General features: G+C 47.2%; 1 protein-coding gene across 8 annotated transcripts in view; it reads left to right on the top strand.

The window, feature by feature from the left end:
- The window catches only part of LPIN1 (lipin 1), a 130,238-nt gene extending 114,434 nt beyond the window's left edge, over positions 1-15,804 (top strand). For 6 of the 8 annotated variants that reach the window (XM_024998903.2, XM_024998901.2, XM_024998902.2 and 3 more), the window contains 4 exons: positions 4,165-4,317; positions 7,510-7,624; positions 9,159-9,262; positions 13,112-15,795. In XM_024998903.2, coding sequence (XP_024854671.1) covers positions 4,165-4,317; positions 7,510-7,624; positions 9,159-9,262; positions 13,112-13,271 — 532 coding nt within the window. In that variant the 3' untranslated portion in view covers positions 13,272-15,795. Of the gene's footprint in view, positions 1-4,164; positions 4,318-7,509; positions 7,625-9,158; positions 9,263-13,111 lie in introns of all 8 variants that reach the window. The other 2 variants (NM_001206156.3, XM_059891363.1) reach the window with 2 other exon arrangements.
- The last annotated feature ends 334 nt before the right edge of the window (positions 15,805-16,138 follow it).

Here is a 16,138-nt window from a genome sequence, read left to right as displayed (position 1 = left end):
ACCTGGTCCGGGGAGCACTCCACCGAGGGGCCTGTACCCGGGACATCAGGATGAGATCGTGCATCTTGAGTTGCTCTCAAGCACTGGGCACGTGTGTCACTTCATTCTTACAGTAATTCTGAGAAGCAAATATTGTCATTTCTAAGCTTAGAGAGTTAAAACGATTGGTCCGTATTCCCATAGCTGCTACCAGGCAGAACCCCCTGGAGTCCTGGTCAGCCCAGCTCCCCGTCCGTTGCTTCTGCTCTGGTTCATCTCCAGGGTCAGAGCCCTTGGGGTTTCCCTCCCCCACACTGGCAGGCGCTTAGTCCCACTTCTTCCATCTCTCTGTGGACTGGAGTCTCCCGCAGCCTCCCCATGGCTGGCTCTTTGCCTTGAAGATTAATGCACTTGTGAACTGTCTTGACTAGCCTGACACTGAAAACTGTCTCTATTTTTTATTCCAAAGAAACCCCTGTGGGTCAGGATATTGAGTAGCTCCCAGCCTGGCTGATTCTGGATTTTGGAACATAAATCTATTCCTGTTCTTACTGTAATGTTAAAAAAAAAAAAAAAAAGGGTGCTGATGCTTTTTTTTTTGGTATTGATTTGTGTTCCTCTTAGGTTTTCCTACAAAAGTTATCTTCTTGAATAATGAAAGTTGAGTAGCTTACCAAAGAATGCCTGATCATTCTTTTGTTTGATTAGCTAGTTTAGAATGAATCCGATCTGTGGATGAGGATCTGACAGTTACAGAGGACTTGTGGTGTTTTCATTTTGGTTGCAATTGAGAGTAAGGAACCTGACACTTAACTCGTTCACCAAGTTTGATGCGTGTCCTCGTTGGCACCCACAGGGTTACACCAGTGACGTTCGGACCCTCACTCAGCTTGGGCATGGCCTTCAGGGGCTCTGGACACAAGCAAGTGCAGGCCCCTCTGTATGGCTCTCAAACCCAGCAGTGCTGGGTCAGGCTTCTGCTAGTTCCTGATTTCTGTGGCTTTGCCCCATAACTTCTTGCTCGACCCTAGTCTGACTTCCCCACCGCATCCTTCGTTTTCCCATCTTCCCACTTTTCCTCACCTGATGGCTCCTGCTTGGAGGGCCTTTACCTCTGATGTTTGCCTCTCACAGGTTTCCTGCCTGTAATGCCTGGCTCAGACCCCGTGGTTTCTCACAAAGCCTCTCCAGGCCAGAATCGATACTCGGGCAGCTCTGTGTCCTCCTCCCCCGGCCTCCCTGGTACCCAAGGGCTCGCCCTGTCTTGGTGGCCCAGGTGCCATCATGGAGTACTCACTCAGGCTGGACGTGGCATCGACTTTTGTAGCTGGTTAGAGAAAATCCCCATCCAAGCAGCATCTCACACGCCACCTCCTGCAGGTCTTAGGTAGCCACAACTGGGAAAAGTACAGGGATTGAGAACTGGCAAAGGTTGGGAGGTCGTTTCTGTTGATGTCACGTTTGTGGTTACTCAGAGATGGGTTCAGAGAAATGTTCAGCATGCAGAGTACCAGGGAGCAGAGGCCATTTACTTGCGGGGTTTTGGACTGATTGCTCTTGAATTTCTGCTTTCTTTGAGTTTGGGTCCCTCCTACATTTTACACTCTGCAGTATTTTTCTAATGGAAAGACCAGTTGCAGATAACCGTTTACCTGGAAACAACAGAAAATGAAGGCAATTTTTATTTTTTTTGCCAGGTGTAATAACTTGAGTAAGTCAGTCCATGAGAAATAAGCTGTCAGGTTGATTATTACCTTGTTCACAGAGAGGATATAAAGCTTGCCTGGTTATCGATTTTAAAAAGCTGATTTGGTTATTGATTAAAAAGAACTCTAGCAGATACAAATGGAAGAGATCGGAAGACTCCCTCATTCAAATATACGTGTTTGATAAGTGGAAGGAAAGAAAAGGACTGACTCCTAAAATATCTAGATCATTGAGCCAAGGAGGATTAGAGAATGGACAATAATTGTTCTAATTTCTTGTGTTGCTTGATAAATATTGTGATATTCATGTAACCAAATCAGTGCCTCCGTGACTTAGCGAGAGTGACTGCTTCCTGTGTTTCCATAGATAAATTAGTTCATCTATGGCCTGAGGAATGCATCCTCTGAAGTCAGGATGGTGAGGATGGGAAGCGATCATTAGCAGACTCATTAGAATCTTTCTCCTTCCACAGCGGTTCTTGTCTTTCCCCTCAGGTTACTGCGTCATCATCACCGCCTGCCCGGAAGGGAGGGGTGTGGCGAGTGGGAGGGAGTTGTGGACCTGGGCTCAAGGGGCCGTCGGCTCCCTGTAGACCCTCCTATCCGTCTCCTGAGCCCAGCTGTAGTGCCCTCCTCTCTAAAGTGAGAAAGCGGCTTGCACGATCCCCTAGGTCTTTGTGAGGCCAGCTGTGCTATGCCACTGGGTTGTGCGATTAAAGTCACAAGAGGGTGTTTTGTTCAAACCAGTGCTCCGTGAGAGCCCTGAAGATCTCACAGCCAAACCCCACTGTGCGCCAGGGACTGTGCCGGATGCTGTGTGGGGTGCTGCCTACCCCCCGAGCGAGTGATGGGGACACCTGGTCTTTCACGTGGCTCTTCTGGGGGTGAAGGCTCTGGAAAGGTGATCCCTGTTGCCACTAACAGGTGTTCCTCTGGTTAGGACATCCTGGAGCTGGTTTTCCAGCTAAGTTTAGAAACAGCCTTTGAAGCAAAACACTCGCTTGGCAAGGCCAGCCAGCGAGGACAGCCAGTGGCATGATCCAGCCATGAAGAGCATTTGCAAATCAAGGCTCGAATAAAATGAGCATTTCAGACCCCTGCAGGTGGCAGCTTTTAGGACTTTGATGTGAAGACCTGTATACAGAAATAGTGATTAACAAAAAAAAAATTACATTAATTAGCTCGGATACAAAGATGTGTACTTAAAAAGGTTGCTTGATTTTCAGATATATTTCTGTACTCCGGATAAGCTGGTGTTTGTAGATTCTCTGTATTGTAACTCTTTCCTGTTTCTTGGTTTTAAAGAACACGTTACTAGGAAAATCTTGAGGCAGGTTCTTTGGCCACTATGAAACAGTCAAAGTGGAGCAGTAAGTGGGATGGGACGTGGGTAGTTTACGTTGTACTGTGCTAAATCGCTTCAATTGTGTACAGCTCCTTGCTACCCTATAGACTGTGGCCAAGCTCCTCTGTCCATGGGATTCTCTAGGCAAGAATACTGGGGTGGGTTGCCATGCCCTCCTCCAGGGGATCTTCCTGACTCAGGCATTAAACCCACGTCTGCTGTGTCTCCTGCATTGGCAGGCAGGCTCTTTACCACTGGGCCACCAGGGAAGCCCATAGATGATGTTTAAATTTTTTAAAATATATTTAATCCAATACATTAAAATATTTAAACATGTCATCAATACAGAAAGTCTTAGTGGTATGTATCTTATATTCTGTCTTTATAGTAAGGCATTGAATTTGGCATTTATTTAATATTTATACCACATCTCTTTTTAGACTCGTAGGTTTTCAAAGTCTCAAAAAAAGGGAAATTCATTTCTACTAAATATTTAACAGAAGAATATTCCCATGTGATCTGTTTTTCACAAGCAATCATGCAATTCTCTGCAGATACCAGTGGGTATCTGACAATTTAATTCTGTCACTACCTAGTTGGTATAGACCCCACAGGTTAAGGACTTATTCCCCCAAGGCTGCCCCAAATTCAGACACCAGTTATAGGTGGTAGGTCCCCAGCTTACTCACACTTCTGCCTGACTTGAGTACAAAATGAGGGTCCCACACCCCCTCCTCAGAGCTGACGATGGCTCACAAGACTCGAGGAAACACATTCACATGTTTATTTTATCAGGGTTATAAAGGATACAGGTGACCAGCCAGATGGAAAGATATGAATGATCCCAGTGCAGGTAGGTTGGCCAGTTTGGTGCCTCCAGCCTCAATTTCCCTAACAGTAGAGTGGAAGGAGTGAGGTATCCATGAGGATTAAACCAAGTGAGGCCAGGAAGGTGCTTCAGTAATGACAGGAAATGAAGTTCAGTTGAAAATGAGATTTTAGAGGAGGTGGCCTCTCGCTTGGGAATTACAGCCGGGCCCATCTTCACGGAGCAGATACGGATCAGGGTTTGTGCACCCAAAATGGCTCCAGTGTGTGATGCCCTTCACGGCAAACGTTTTGTCTCTCTTTCAGAAACGGGTACAAGTTTCTATACTGCTCGGCGCGGGCCATTGGCATGGCAGACATGACGCGGGGCTACCTGCACTGGGTCAACGAGCGTGGCACGGTGCTGCCCCAGGGCCCGCTGCTGCTCAGCCCGAGCAGCCTCTTCTCCGCCCTGCACAGGTGAGGCTCGGCCTGCCTACCCCCCCAACCCCCAACCCCACACCTGTGGGCCAGCTCTGGACCTGTCCTGCTTATTCATCCTGCCCACCAATACCTCCACTCCATGCTGGCCACTGGAGGGTTCATCCTCAAGGGCAGGTCTGACCCCACAACCCTCAGCTTCTTCTGTCAGCCCATCATGGCCCTTGGGAAAAAAGCCACGGCAGCCGCAAGCTTGGCATCACAGGCTCTCCGCCACCTGCCTTGTCTTCCTCGCCCGTCTCATTCTCTCTGGCTCCTGAACGCAGTCTCCATTGTCCAGAGAGGTGGTCTCTGCTTTGAGCCTTGGCACATGCTGCCCTCCTTTGTGGGGAGCTGCCCCTGCCCCAAACCTTGCACTTCTGGTCTGTGTCTTAGCAACTCTGAGAATCCATGTGCTTCTTTCCTGTCTGATCAGGGACCTAGGCTGGGTTAAGTGGCCTCTCTGTAGCCACCACCACCACCTGGCCTGGGACTCCCTGAGCCCTGGTCACACCATTTTGTTTTTACAGACCGCCACCAGCCCATTTTCCGATGACCCTCCTCCCTTCGCCTTCATGCCCGCATTCAGGACAACCAAGCCAAACTAAGTCTGGCCTCCTGGGGTGGGCACAGGAAAACAGCAGCTTCCCTGGAGCTGGGGGCCCAGGGCCGTGTCCCACGGTGGATTAAAGTTTGAGACTCATATAGCCACTCATGTGTCTATAAGAGTCCTAGATGTCAACAGTGAGGCCCTTACAGTGCTAAGGAGGATTCTAGAGTCCACAGAAGTCCATGCAGAGCCAAGACCAGCCCCTGGGTCTTCTGATACTCAGTTTGGGGCTCCATTATCATCACCATCACGATCACCATTCATCACTGTCATCACCATCATCATCTAAATTACATTTTGTTTAGCTGCAGAAGAAGAGTTCTAAAATATGTGCAGTGTGTGTGCATATACACACATACTGTATATGAGCTTCCCCTGTGGCTCAAATGGTAAAGAATCTGCCTGCAATGCAGGAGACCGGGTTCAATCCCTGGGTTGGGAAGAGCCCTTGGAGAAGGAGATGGCTATCCACTCCAGTATTCTTGCCTGGAGAATCCCATGGACAGAGGACCCTGGTGGGCTACAGTCCATAGGGTCACAAAGAGTCTGACACGACTGAGTGACTAACACACACACACATACTGTATACACACACACACATATATATGTACAGTATTTCTGCATGCAAGCTGAAAGGGACCTTTGAGATCATCCAGTAATCCAACAGTGAACACTAGCGGGCCCCCAGACTCAAGTAAAGCCAGAGGATAAACCATTATGCCCCAGGTTCTGTTTGCTCTCATCCCTCATCCCTGGGCAGGAACAGTAACCCTTCTCCCTGGATTTTGTGTTCATCCCTCCCTGTTCCTCTAAGTAGTCAGTACAAATACATGTAATCCTAACCAGTATGTTTAATTGTGCACATTTGTGAACTTGATGTAAACAAATGTGCGTCCTCCGGAGCTTGTTTTTACTGCTCTATACTATGTCTCCAGGATCACTGGAAGTGGCCGTCACCGGCTCGTCTTAGCTTCTGTAGGTCCCGTGGTTGGACTCTGCCCCGCCTGTTTACCCAGTCTTCTGTTGGTGGGTGCTCGAGCCACTTGTGGTTCTCCACTCTTAGGGACTCTCAAGAGCGGGGTCCCTGGGCCACAGAGCATGCACATGCTTGGCTTTCTTAAATCACGGCTTGTTGTTGTCCAGAGTGGTTGAAACAATTTGTGCACCAACAGCAAACGGTGCTGGATATTCCTCCCATCAGCTTTCCTTTCTTGCCTACCCACTGTCAGCTGTTTACATTTCTGCTAGTCTGGTGGGAAAGAGATGTCTTCGTATGTTTCTGGGCCATTTGGGTGTCATCTTCTGCGAAGTGCCTGTTCATGTCTTTCCCTTGTTTTCCTTCTAATTTGTAAGAGTCTTACAGATTCTATAGATCTATAGATGTGGCCTTTATTATGAGTACTACAAGAATCTTTCTCCAGCTTATGGCTTCTGATGAACATAAATCTGAGTTTCGTGCAGTTGGACAGATCATTTCCTCTTGTAGTTTGTACCTTCTGTGCATTAACAAAACCTTCTCTGACTGTGGGCCCAAGGAAAGTCTCCCATATTTTATCTAAAAGTGTTGTTTTTTCACACCGACATCTGTAATTCACCAGGAATTGAGTTTTGTACACAGAGTGCAGTAGGGTGTCCATTTTTTTTTTTTCCTCTATGGCTGTTCAGTTGCCTCAACTCCATTTGCTGAAAAGGCTACCCTTTTCCTCTGCTCAGACTTGTCATCAGGGTCATAAATCGAGGGCCCATAAATGTGAGCCTCCATTTCTGGCCTTTATTCATCTGTGTTATTCAAGTCACGCTCTGTAAAAACATACAAACAACAACCTGGTGTGAGTTTAATTGAAATTACAGGGAATCTATAGACCAATAGATGGCTTCCCTGGTGGCTCAGATGGTAAAGCGTCTGCCTGCAATGCGGGAGACCCGGGTTCAATCCCTGACTCAGGAAGATCCCCTGGAGAAGGAAATGGCAACCCACTCCAGTACTCTTGCCTGGAAAATCCCATGGACAGAGGAACCTGGTAGGCTGTACTGTCCATGGGGTCACAGAGAGTTGGACATAACTGAGCAACTTCACTTTCACTTTATAGACCAATAGAGAGTTAATATCATTATAATATTGAATCTTCAGTTCAGTTAGATGGTTTGTTTCTTCATTTATTTAGGTCTTCCCTAGTCTATGGCAGTGAGGTTCTTCGCTTATTTAGAACCTTTGCACCGACCGTCCTTTCCACCTACTTCACCTCTTTAGGTTTGGTTTCTGAGGTCCTGTTGGCCTTATGAAGAGAGTGAAGAGGCTCTCTCTTCTGTGCCCGGGAATTCTTAGTTCTTTGGATGATTGGTTGAGGTCTTCAGCAAAGTCACTGCTCCAGGGCATTTTCTTTGTGGGCAGACTTGAAAGTGCGGATTCACTTTCTGTCTATGCTTTCCTGGGACGGCTTAACTGACTTACACATATTTAATTTCCAAAGATATGAATGTACTCAGTATCCCAGCATCTTTGACGATTAAAAACAGTTTGATGCTAATGAATTCTTAATAGGCTTGCGCTGACCCATTATTTTATCAATTTGTTTTAACAGGGAAGTGATCGAAAAGAAGCCAGAGAAGTTTAAAGTCCAGTGTTTGACAGACATCAAAAACCTGTTTTTCCCGAACACAGAACCCTTCTATGCTGCTTTTGGAAACCGACCAGCTGTAAGTAGTAGTTGGACATATCCGAGCTCTTGAAATTACTGACTGTTCTAATGGCCATCATCTGAAAGGCTGGCCACTGTAAGGCCAGACCCTCCTCTTCCTAGACATAGCTGCTAAAGATCCACTTGCCTGCATCTGAAGGCAAGGACAGCATCTTCATTTCACGGCCTCTAGTTTTCTTTGAAGGTGGGCTTGTGGGTTTCAGCTTGAAATTTGAAACTAGAAACTTGACAGTCCAGATTATGTGCTAAATTAGCAAAACAAGAACGTTAAATAGGATTAGAGCCTTTCTATAGGAAGGGAACCACGAAACCACAGAGCACAGAGGTGAATTCAGTGTCTTATGCGAATGCTATTGTTTTCTATGGCAAGAGTCATACTTTGAGATTTTGTGCATACCACCCGCATTGGCTGGAAAGTTCAGCATATTAGAGAATATAGTTGGGACTTCCTAATGATCAAATTCTCCTGTTTTTGAAACTCATGCCCAAGAAAATGGGTGAGTGAAGAACCTTAAGGAAAGTTGTTAGACTTGCAAGGGATATGGTAGGTGGTTGATTTTTTAACTCGGCTCTTCAACAGATGAGTGAACTGAGGCCCATAGAGCACAACTGACTTACTGATTTCACATCCAGAGATATTATTTCTTGACTCTACTTAGAGGTATTGTTCTGGTTTAATGAAAGTTCTGTAATACAGCTGGAGCTTGTTTTATTGTGCTTTGCAGGTAATGCACTTTTTTTTTTTTTGCCAAGTTGAAAGTTTGCGTTTCAGCAAACAAAGTTGAAACACCCTGCATCAAGTGGGCCTGTTGGTACAATTTTCCCAACAGCATTTGCTCACTTTCTGTCCCTGTGTCACACTTTGGTAATTCTTGCACTATTTCAAGCTTTTTCATGATTTTATATGTTGTGCTGATCTGGGATCAGTGATCTCTTATGTGACAACTAGGATTCACTGAAAGCTCAATGGTGCTTTCAAAAATGATGGTTGGCATTTTTCAACAGTGCGTTTTTTTTATCATAGCTTTTTTTTGAAATTGGAGGATAATTGCTTTACAATGTTGTGTTAGTTTTCACTGTACAACAACGTGAATCGGCTCCAAGTATACATATATCCTGTCCCTCTCGAGCCTTGTCTCTCTCACCCCTCTAGGTCATCACAGAGCACCAAGCTGAGCTCCCTGTGCTACATGGCAGCTTCCCACTAGCTATCTGTCTTATACATACTAGTGTATATTTGTCAATTCAGCAGTAGTTTTTAATTAAGGTATGCACATTTTTTTTAGAGACATAAAGTTGTTGCACACTTAACAGAGTACAGTATAGTGTAAACCTCACTTTTATGTACACCACGAAACCGAAACATTTATGCGATTGGCTTTACTGGCTTGTTTATGGCATCTGGATCTGAATCTGCTGTATCCCCAAGGTCTGCCCTTTCTACCTTTGTATTTGTATCAAATCTGAAAAATCATGTATTTGTATATACCATGAACTCTTCTTCTGATTAATTAACACTTGTCCAAATATAGGATGTGTACTCGTACAAGCAAGTGGGAGTGTCTCTGAACAGGATATTCACGGTGAACCCCAAAGGAGAGCTCGTGCAGGAACATGCCAAGACCAACATCTCCTCGTGAGTATCACTGTCATTGTCAATGACCTTGGAGTGACGTTTTACAGTTAACAGTATACCTTTCTAATCCTTTGGCTACCTACATTTTAATCCTTAAGTCCTACAAAGAAAAATTATTTTAATTTCTCAGATTTTGTCCAGAACCTAAGTTTTGGACAACCTGAATTAAATCAGATCCATCACTTCAGGGCACATAGAAGGGGAAAAAGTGGAAACAGTGGCTTGGGCTCCAAAATCACTGCAGACAGTGACTGCAGCCATGAAATTAAAGGATGCTTTCTCCTTGGAAGAAAAGCTGTGACAAACCCAGACCCTGTATTAAGAAGCATTGACATCACTTTGCCAACAAAGGTCCATACAGTCTAAGCTATGGTTTTTCCAGTAGTGATATACAGATGTGAGAGTTGGACCATAAAGAAGGCTGAGCACCAAAGAATTGATGCTTTCGCATTTTCGCTGGAGAAGACTAGTCCCTTGGACAGCAAGGAGATCAAACCAGTCAGTCCTAAAGGAAATCAACCCTGAATATTCATTGGAAGGACTGGTACTAAAGCTGAAGCTCCAATACTTTGGCCACCTGATGTGAAGAGCTGATTCATTGGAAAAGACGGTGATGCTGGGCAAGATTGAAGGCAAAAGGAGAAGAGGGCGACAGAGGATGAGATGCTTAGATAGCATCACCAACTCAATGGACCTGAGTTTGAGGAAATTCCAGGAGATCGTGGAGGACAGAGGAGCCTGGTGTACATACTGCAGACCATTAAGTCACAAAGGTTGGACAGGACTTAGCAAGTGAACGATGACTCTTGCTGCTGTAACAACCACCTCTGGGCTAAATATTTAAATGCGTAATTAGATGCTGCTACAGAGTAGAATGGCATGAATTTGAAAACTACTGGCTGAGATTTGCCAAATTTGCTTTGAAAGCCTAGAATATGAATGAGAAATGTAACCAAAGTAAAATATCATGAGAAGCTATATTTAAAGATGAGGAACGTATATAGCCCTTCACATCCTGACCTGTAATGATATTCTTGCCGGAAACATCACCGTGTGACTATGAGTTCCTCTCATATTTTTGGCCAAAGCCCTTCCTCCCCGAGGCCGTGGGCCCAACAGGGTTACTGTCTGCAGGGAGGCCGCCTGGCTGGCTGGGGCCCTTCTTGACTTGGATGTGTCTTGCTTTGGGTTCTTAACTGCTTCAAGTGGATCACGTGTCCTCAGCTGTGCCCACTGGGTGACGTCACCTGTCAGTGGGTGACGTTGGGCAGACAGATGTCATCCTGCCTTGTCTGTATTAGAGGTTGTACCCCTGTTGGCCTGGTCGCTGGAGATCTGGAAAGCTGCCCTGGCCTAGGCCACACTAGGGGGCCTGCGGGGCCTTCCTCATATGGAGGAGTTAGACGGGGAGTTTGGGTCCAGCAGCTTCCCAAGGATTGTTTTTTTGGTAAATTAGAGATCTAGGTTCTCCTCAAGCAGATGTTCATTTTCAAGATGGTCCTTTTACCTGTTGGAGTCTAATCCAGCCTAAATAGGACGGTTGCAGGTTAGAGGTGCTCTAGGGGCTGCCCCCTAAGCCTCCCTCCCCCAGGCCAGGCCAGACCTAAGGAGTTCTTAGGGTATGGAAGGGCAAGGGGAGGGTGGAGCCAGGAAGCCAGGACCCTCGTCCAATCCCTGGGAACTGGAGGCAGTGCTGGGCATGGCCTTGGGAGCCCATGACAGCAGGAACTCTTCTTTCCTCCCCCTCTCTGTGCAGTTCCTCCCCCTCCGGAGTTCTCAGTGGGGGCCCCCCCACCCCAACAGTGTCTCAGTTCCCTTCCCCTCCCCGCTCACCCATGAGAGTGGTTCCTGGTCTCGAGGAGACAGCGGATTTCCATTTAGGGTCAAAAGAAGTCAAATGAAACGTTACCCGGAAATAGGTTTCTGCCCAGCCAGCAGCCAAGGGGCAAGTCTCGTCATGAGGGGCGTGGAAAGGGGGACTCCCGCAGCTCTGCAGGTTGGCCCAGGAGCCCACATGCACGCTGTGCCCACGCCTTGTGGGAGAAAACTTTACATGTTGGCAAAGAATGATGTCACCTTCTACCTGGACCAGGAGATGACGGCTGTTCCCGTGGGAGAGCAGCCCTCCTTCCCCAGGAAAGCACACGCTTTTCTCTGGCTCGGAGCTCGGGTGCCAGGCTGGTGTCCTGAGCTTGGAATCCTGTATCTGAGCTCGGAACCCTGGCATTGGAGCCCAGCAGGTGCTTGTCCCTAGGGAGCTGGCATGTTGTCTCTGAGAAGTCAGGAGCCCACCCCAGGTGGGGGGCTTCAGCGCTTTCTTTCTTGGCCTTTATGGCCAGCAGTGCTTCGGGGCCGCTTGCTCTGAAGCAGACCTGGTGAGGAGGGTTGGCCCGAGAGAGGCATGGACGGACTGGGTTTGGGTCTGGTGCCGCTGAACCCTGATGATGAATGTGAGCTGCCCCCTGGCAGGGAGGGGCTGCCTCCCCGAGTCACAGAACTCAAACAAACAGGTCTCCAAGCCAGGAAGTATTTTAAAATTTTGTTTCAATCCTTGGGAAAGACACAATTCTCGCTTGTTAAGAGAGATTTTCTCCATTTTGTGTAAGTACAATGTTTCTCTTTAAGTCCTTTGTTAAATACACACAGTCACCCTTATTTAAAAGTTGTTTTATGTCTCAGAAATGTGAATTTCTGGAGTTTGGATTTCAAAAGCCCTTTCTGGTTCTTAGCAGATTGGAACTGGAGAGGGACCTGGGGACTGTCAGGGAAGGCTCTGGGAACATGCAAGGAGGCCTGGGCTCATCATAGTTTCTGGTTGGAGCCCAGAGGTCTGAAAATGCGTTTTCAATATGCAACTTTCTCTTTGTAGTTCTAGGCCACAGAAACTAATATGCAATGTCTCTTTGGGAATACACAGAAAATAGAGTGAGAGAGCATTACAGGGAGCATTGAGAAACACCGATGAGGCCCGTGTCCACATTCTAGAAGGACCTGAAGCCCAGAGAGGGCAAGACACCTGCCCAGGGTCCCACAGCAGTAAGACAGGAGTAGATCCCAGGTCTCATGATCCTTATGCCAACTAGGGCTTTTTTCCCCTGAGACTAATAATTAGCCAAGGCAAACTATTTTACAATGTCAATGATTAATTGTTACATTTATGGAGCGTCGGTTCCCATTATTTTACTGTGCATACGTCATTTAATTTAATCCTCGCATGTACACTGTACAGTTTTCATCTTCTGCCTTTCCAGTTGAGGAAGTTACGGCTTAGATGAAACTGCTTGTCGGAGACGGCATAGTTCATCAGTGACAAGGATACTGGAGTGGGTAGCCATTCCTGTTTCCAGGGGATCTTCCCGACCCAGGGATCAAACCCGAGTCTGCAGATTCTCTACTGTCTGAGCCGCCAGGGAAGCCCTCAGTGGCAGAGCTGAAGGTCGAATCTGAGTCTCAGCCCCGGGGCCCAGCGCCCTTTCACTGCACAGTGTTCAGCCTCCGGGTGACGCCCAGGAGACGTTTCTTTTCTGTGGTTCCCCACCTCCCAGGCGGGTGACATGTCTGTGTATTTGCCCTACTGATAGCTTCCAGTCTTCACTTCTGCTCTGTCCTTCGAATCAGGTCGGGTCGCACCCGCCTGCCCCACGGGGCCGTCTCTGACTCTTCCTTGGTGGGCAGACCCTCTGCTTTTCCTATAAGTTAGCGAGGGACTATTCTAGAACAGCCTCCCTTGCGTTAATCACGTGGTCCCCTCTGCGGGCTCGTGGGTTCCCCCTGACGCCCAGGCGCAGCGTGGGCTGCGTGCAGGTGTCCCCCGTGTCCAGGTGGTGATGCAGTCCCTTCTCCTTCCAGGTATGTGAGACTCTGCGAAGTTGTCGACCACGTCTTCCCCTTGCTGAAAAGGAGCCACTCTTCTGACTTCCCCTGCTCGGACACCTTCAGTAACTTCACCTTTTGGAGAGAGCCACCGCCACCCTTTGAAAACCAGGATGTTCATTCTGCATCAGCCTAGAAGGTTCCTGGCCACCCCCTCCTGACATCCTGTGAAGACTGGGCACTCCCATTAAAGGATAGGTTTGGGGACGTGCAGTCATTTGCTTAAGAGCATAGAGGACCGAGGAGGAGGTTTTCCCTCCCCGCCCCAACTCTGGGGTTGTCATTTCTAAGTAACTTGCGAAGGGTGTCTGTCCCTGGCGGGGGCATCGGCTAACCCCTGGTGTGGAGGCCGTGCCCCGCTGCCCTCCGCAGCCCAGTCCAGGCCGGGAGTGGTTAGTGTGCAAGATGGGTTGTGAACCCCGGGGGTCCTTGGGATGACGAGATCCAGGGAGGGGTGCCAAGTATGCAGGACTTCCGGGAGAGTGGTGGACACATTGCCACGTGGTGGTTTGGTGCCATGGCTGCTGCGCACGGCGGGAGGGCTGTGCAGGGTCCTGTGAGCTGGATCTGAGGTCTCGGGAGGGACTCCAGACCTCCCCGTGCTGGGCCTTGACCTTGCGGATGTCCCTTTGCGGTGTTTGCTGACCGGTCAAATGTTTGGCTAAGTTCTCTCATTCTTCCAGTTAAAGCTAACTTATATAAACTGGCACATTTCCCCCCATTTTTTGCGGCACGAGGCTGGAATGTTTATGCCTTAACGCATCCGTGGCAGACATTTTATGTAGAATGTGCTTTGGCTAGCTCCCTGTGACTCTGCAATGCCTTAAGTTCAGATTATAGGAAATAACTATCAAGGCAGTATTTCGAATTAGTTTGACACTCTGCCAGCAACCTAGCCTGCAAGGTGCTGCTGAAAATGGGGGCTCGAACAGAGCTTATGCCAAACGGTGATGGTGTCGCTTTCTTTCTTGAGCTCTCAACAGAAACTGGTTGGTTTTAAGAAAAGCAGTTTGTAAAAGTTAAATTATATATTCTTTGTAGATAGTGTTATTTATTACTTTACTCTGGGGTTACTGTTAATAAGCATTTTAGCCATAATCTATTATAACTGTCAGTAATACATTAAAAAGATATACGTGTTAGATCATCCAAAGAGCCTTATTCTGTAATCCTCACCACGCTGACTTTCTTTTGGAATTTATGAGTAATACTTTTTATTTCCCTTCGCTTTTCCCACTCAGATTAAGGGCAAGTGGGTCAGCAATTATTTGAATGACATTCTTCAAGCTGGTAGAAGATGATCTTTTACTTGTTTATTAAATTGGCTCCTGGAGAGAATAATTTGAAAAGTGAAAAAATTATTTTGGTGAAAGATTTCGCTTTACTTTTTGAGCTATTATTTTTTTTTAAAGAGTGTTTTACTCCATTGATTGAAATGCTCTCCTATTTAAATCGCATGGTTAGAGTCATAGGAGGCAAACAGTGGAACAGCTGAGGCAACTCTACTCTTTCTATGAAAGAAAATCCTTTCTTGTAATTGGTGGGCTTTGCTGCAATGGATGCCCTCCTGATGGTCCATGTGGCCACACAGGAAACACCAGCGCCTGTGCGTAGCTAATCGCAGATTTGCACGGAAGCATGATCCACATGTGCAGATCCCTGTTTTGGAGGCATTAAAAACAATTTAAAATAATCCTGCCTTACCTTGGGCTTGCTCATTAGTGACGTTCGGAGGCTGCACTCATTCTTTCTGTTTCAAGGGTATTTTGGGGTGAATTTTAACTGCTCTGAACCGAGTATCAGCTCACAGGTCTGCAGAGGCTGGCCCAGTTTCTCCCTTGCCCTGGGAGGAATTTGGCCTTGGCCCTGGGTCACCTGTCCCTCGTGGTGAGTGCCCTTCATTAGGATGACCAGCCGTTGAGAGCATGTAACTTGGGTGTACCCTAAGCTTCCACACCACTGCCCTCTGAAACAGAGTGCACCTTCCAGAAAGTTGCAGCGTCAGGTTTGTGTCAAAATCAGAGCGTGACCACCCCGGAGAGGCTGTAACTTTCACATCTACCTTGTGGGCTTTGGAAAATCAGATTTGTGCCTGGGAAACACTCGCATGTGTGTGCTAGTTTAATCAATGTTCACACACCCAAAACTCTGTGACCCCATGGCCACGGGCTAGGATGCTGTGTTTGGACCACACATTTCAAAGCTGCCCCATGGAAACGGATCCCTCCATAGTGACAGGTCATCAAATGTTCATCACACGTGATGGAGAAAAATGTACATCCCGGGTACACTGGGGAAAATGATGATAACTTCAAAGAGAATTCCCTTTTCCATTTTAGGTTTGGGATCGCCATTTTAAATATATTTTATTTACAACACATGATCTGTATTTGTATATGCTGGTACAATGATAAAAAAATCACTGTAATCCTTGATTGCATTGTCCTGGATGCAGAGCTAGTATATATTGTAATAAATGAGACCAATGAAAGACTTCCCTGAAAGCCAGGCGTGTGAATTTTAGTTTTTGATAAGTTATTAAGTTACTGATTTCCTGTTGTATGGTATCAAGCATACTATTTTATTTTCTACTTAAAAAGCAAAAACCTTAAAGCTTTGAACTGTTCAATATTGAAATAAAAAAAGCCCACCTTTTCTGATGCCTTTGGTGAAATCCTGACCCTCTGTGTGCACTTGGGAGGGAAAGAGGGTGAAGATAGGAGAGGGCTGGGCTCCCCGGGGCTCATCTCACCTTGAAGGGAGCGACTTAGAAGCAGGGAGAATTGTGCTAGATGCTGTATGTGGGGTATCTCTCAGGACTCGGCCCATAATCGATGTTTAACGTGTGGCTGTTGCACAGGCGGGCTGTGTTCTGTGCTCTCGTATGGGACGTCAGTCAGGTGCAGCCCCAGGAGAGCTCAGGAGAACCAAGCTTATTACACTTCCAGCTTCTCAGAGTGGGAGGCCGCATGGGAAAACCCCCACGGTGGTCAGGAGGCAGAA

This window comes from Bos taurus, chromosome 11 (assembly GCF_002263795.3).
Source record: "Bos taurus isolate L1 Dominette 01449 registration number 42190680 breed Hereford chromosome 11, ARS-UCD2.0, whole genome shotgun sequence".
Taxonomy (NCBI): domain Eukaryota; kingdom Metazoa; phylum Chordata; class Mammalia; order Artiodactyla; family Bovidae; genus Bos; species Bos taurus.
This window is presented reverse-complemented; position numbering and strand designations above follow the sequence as displayed.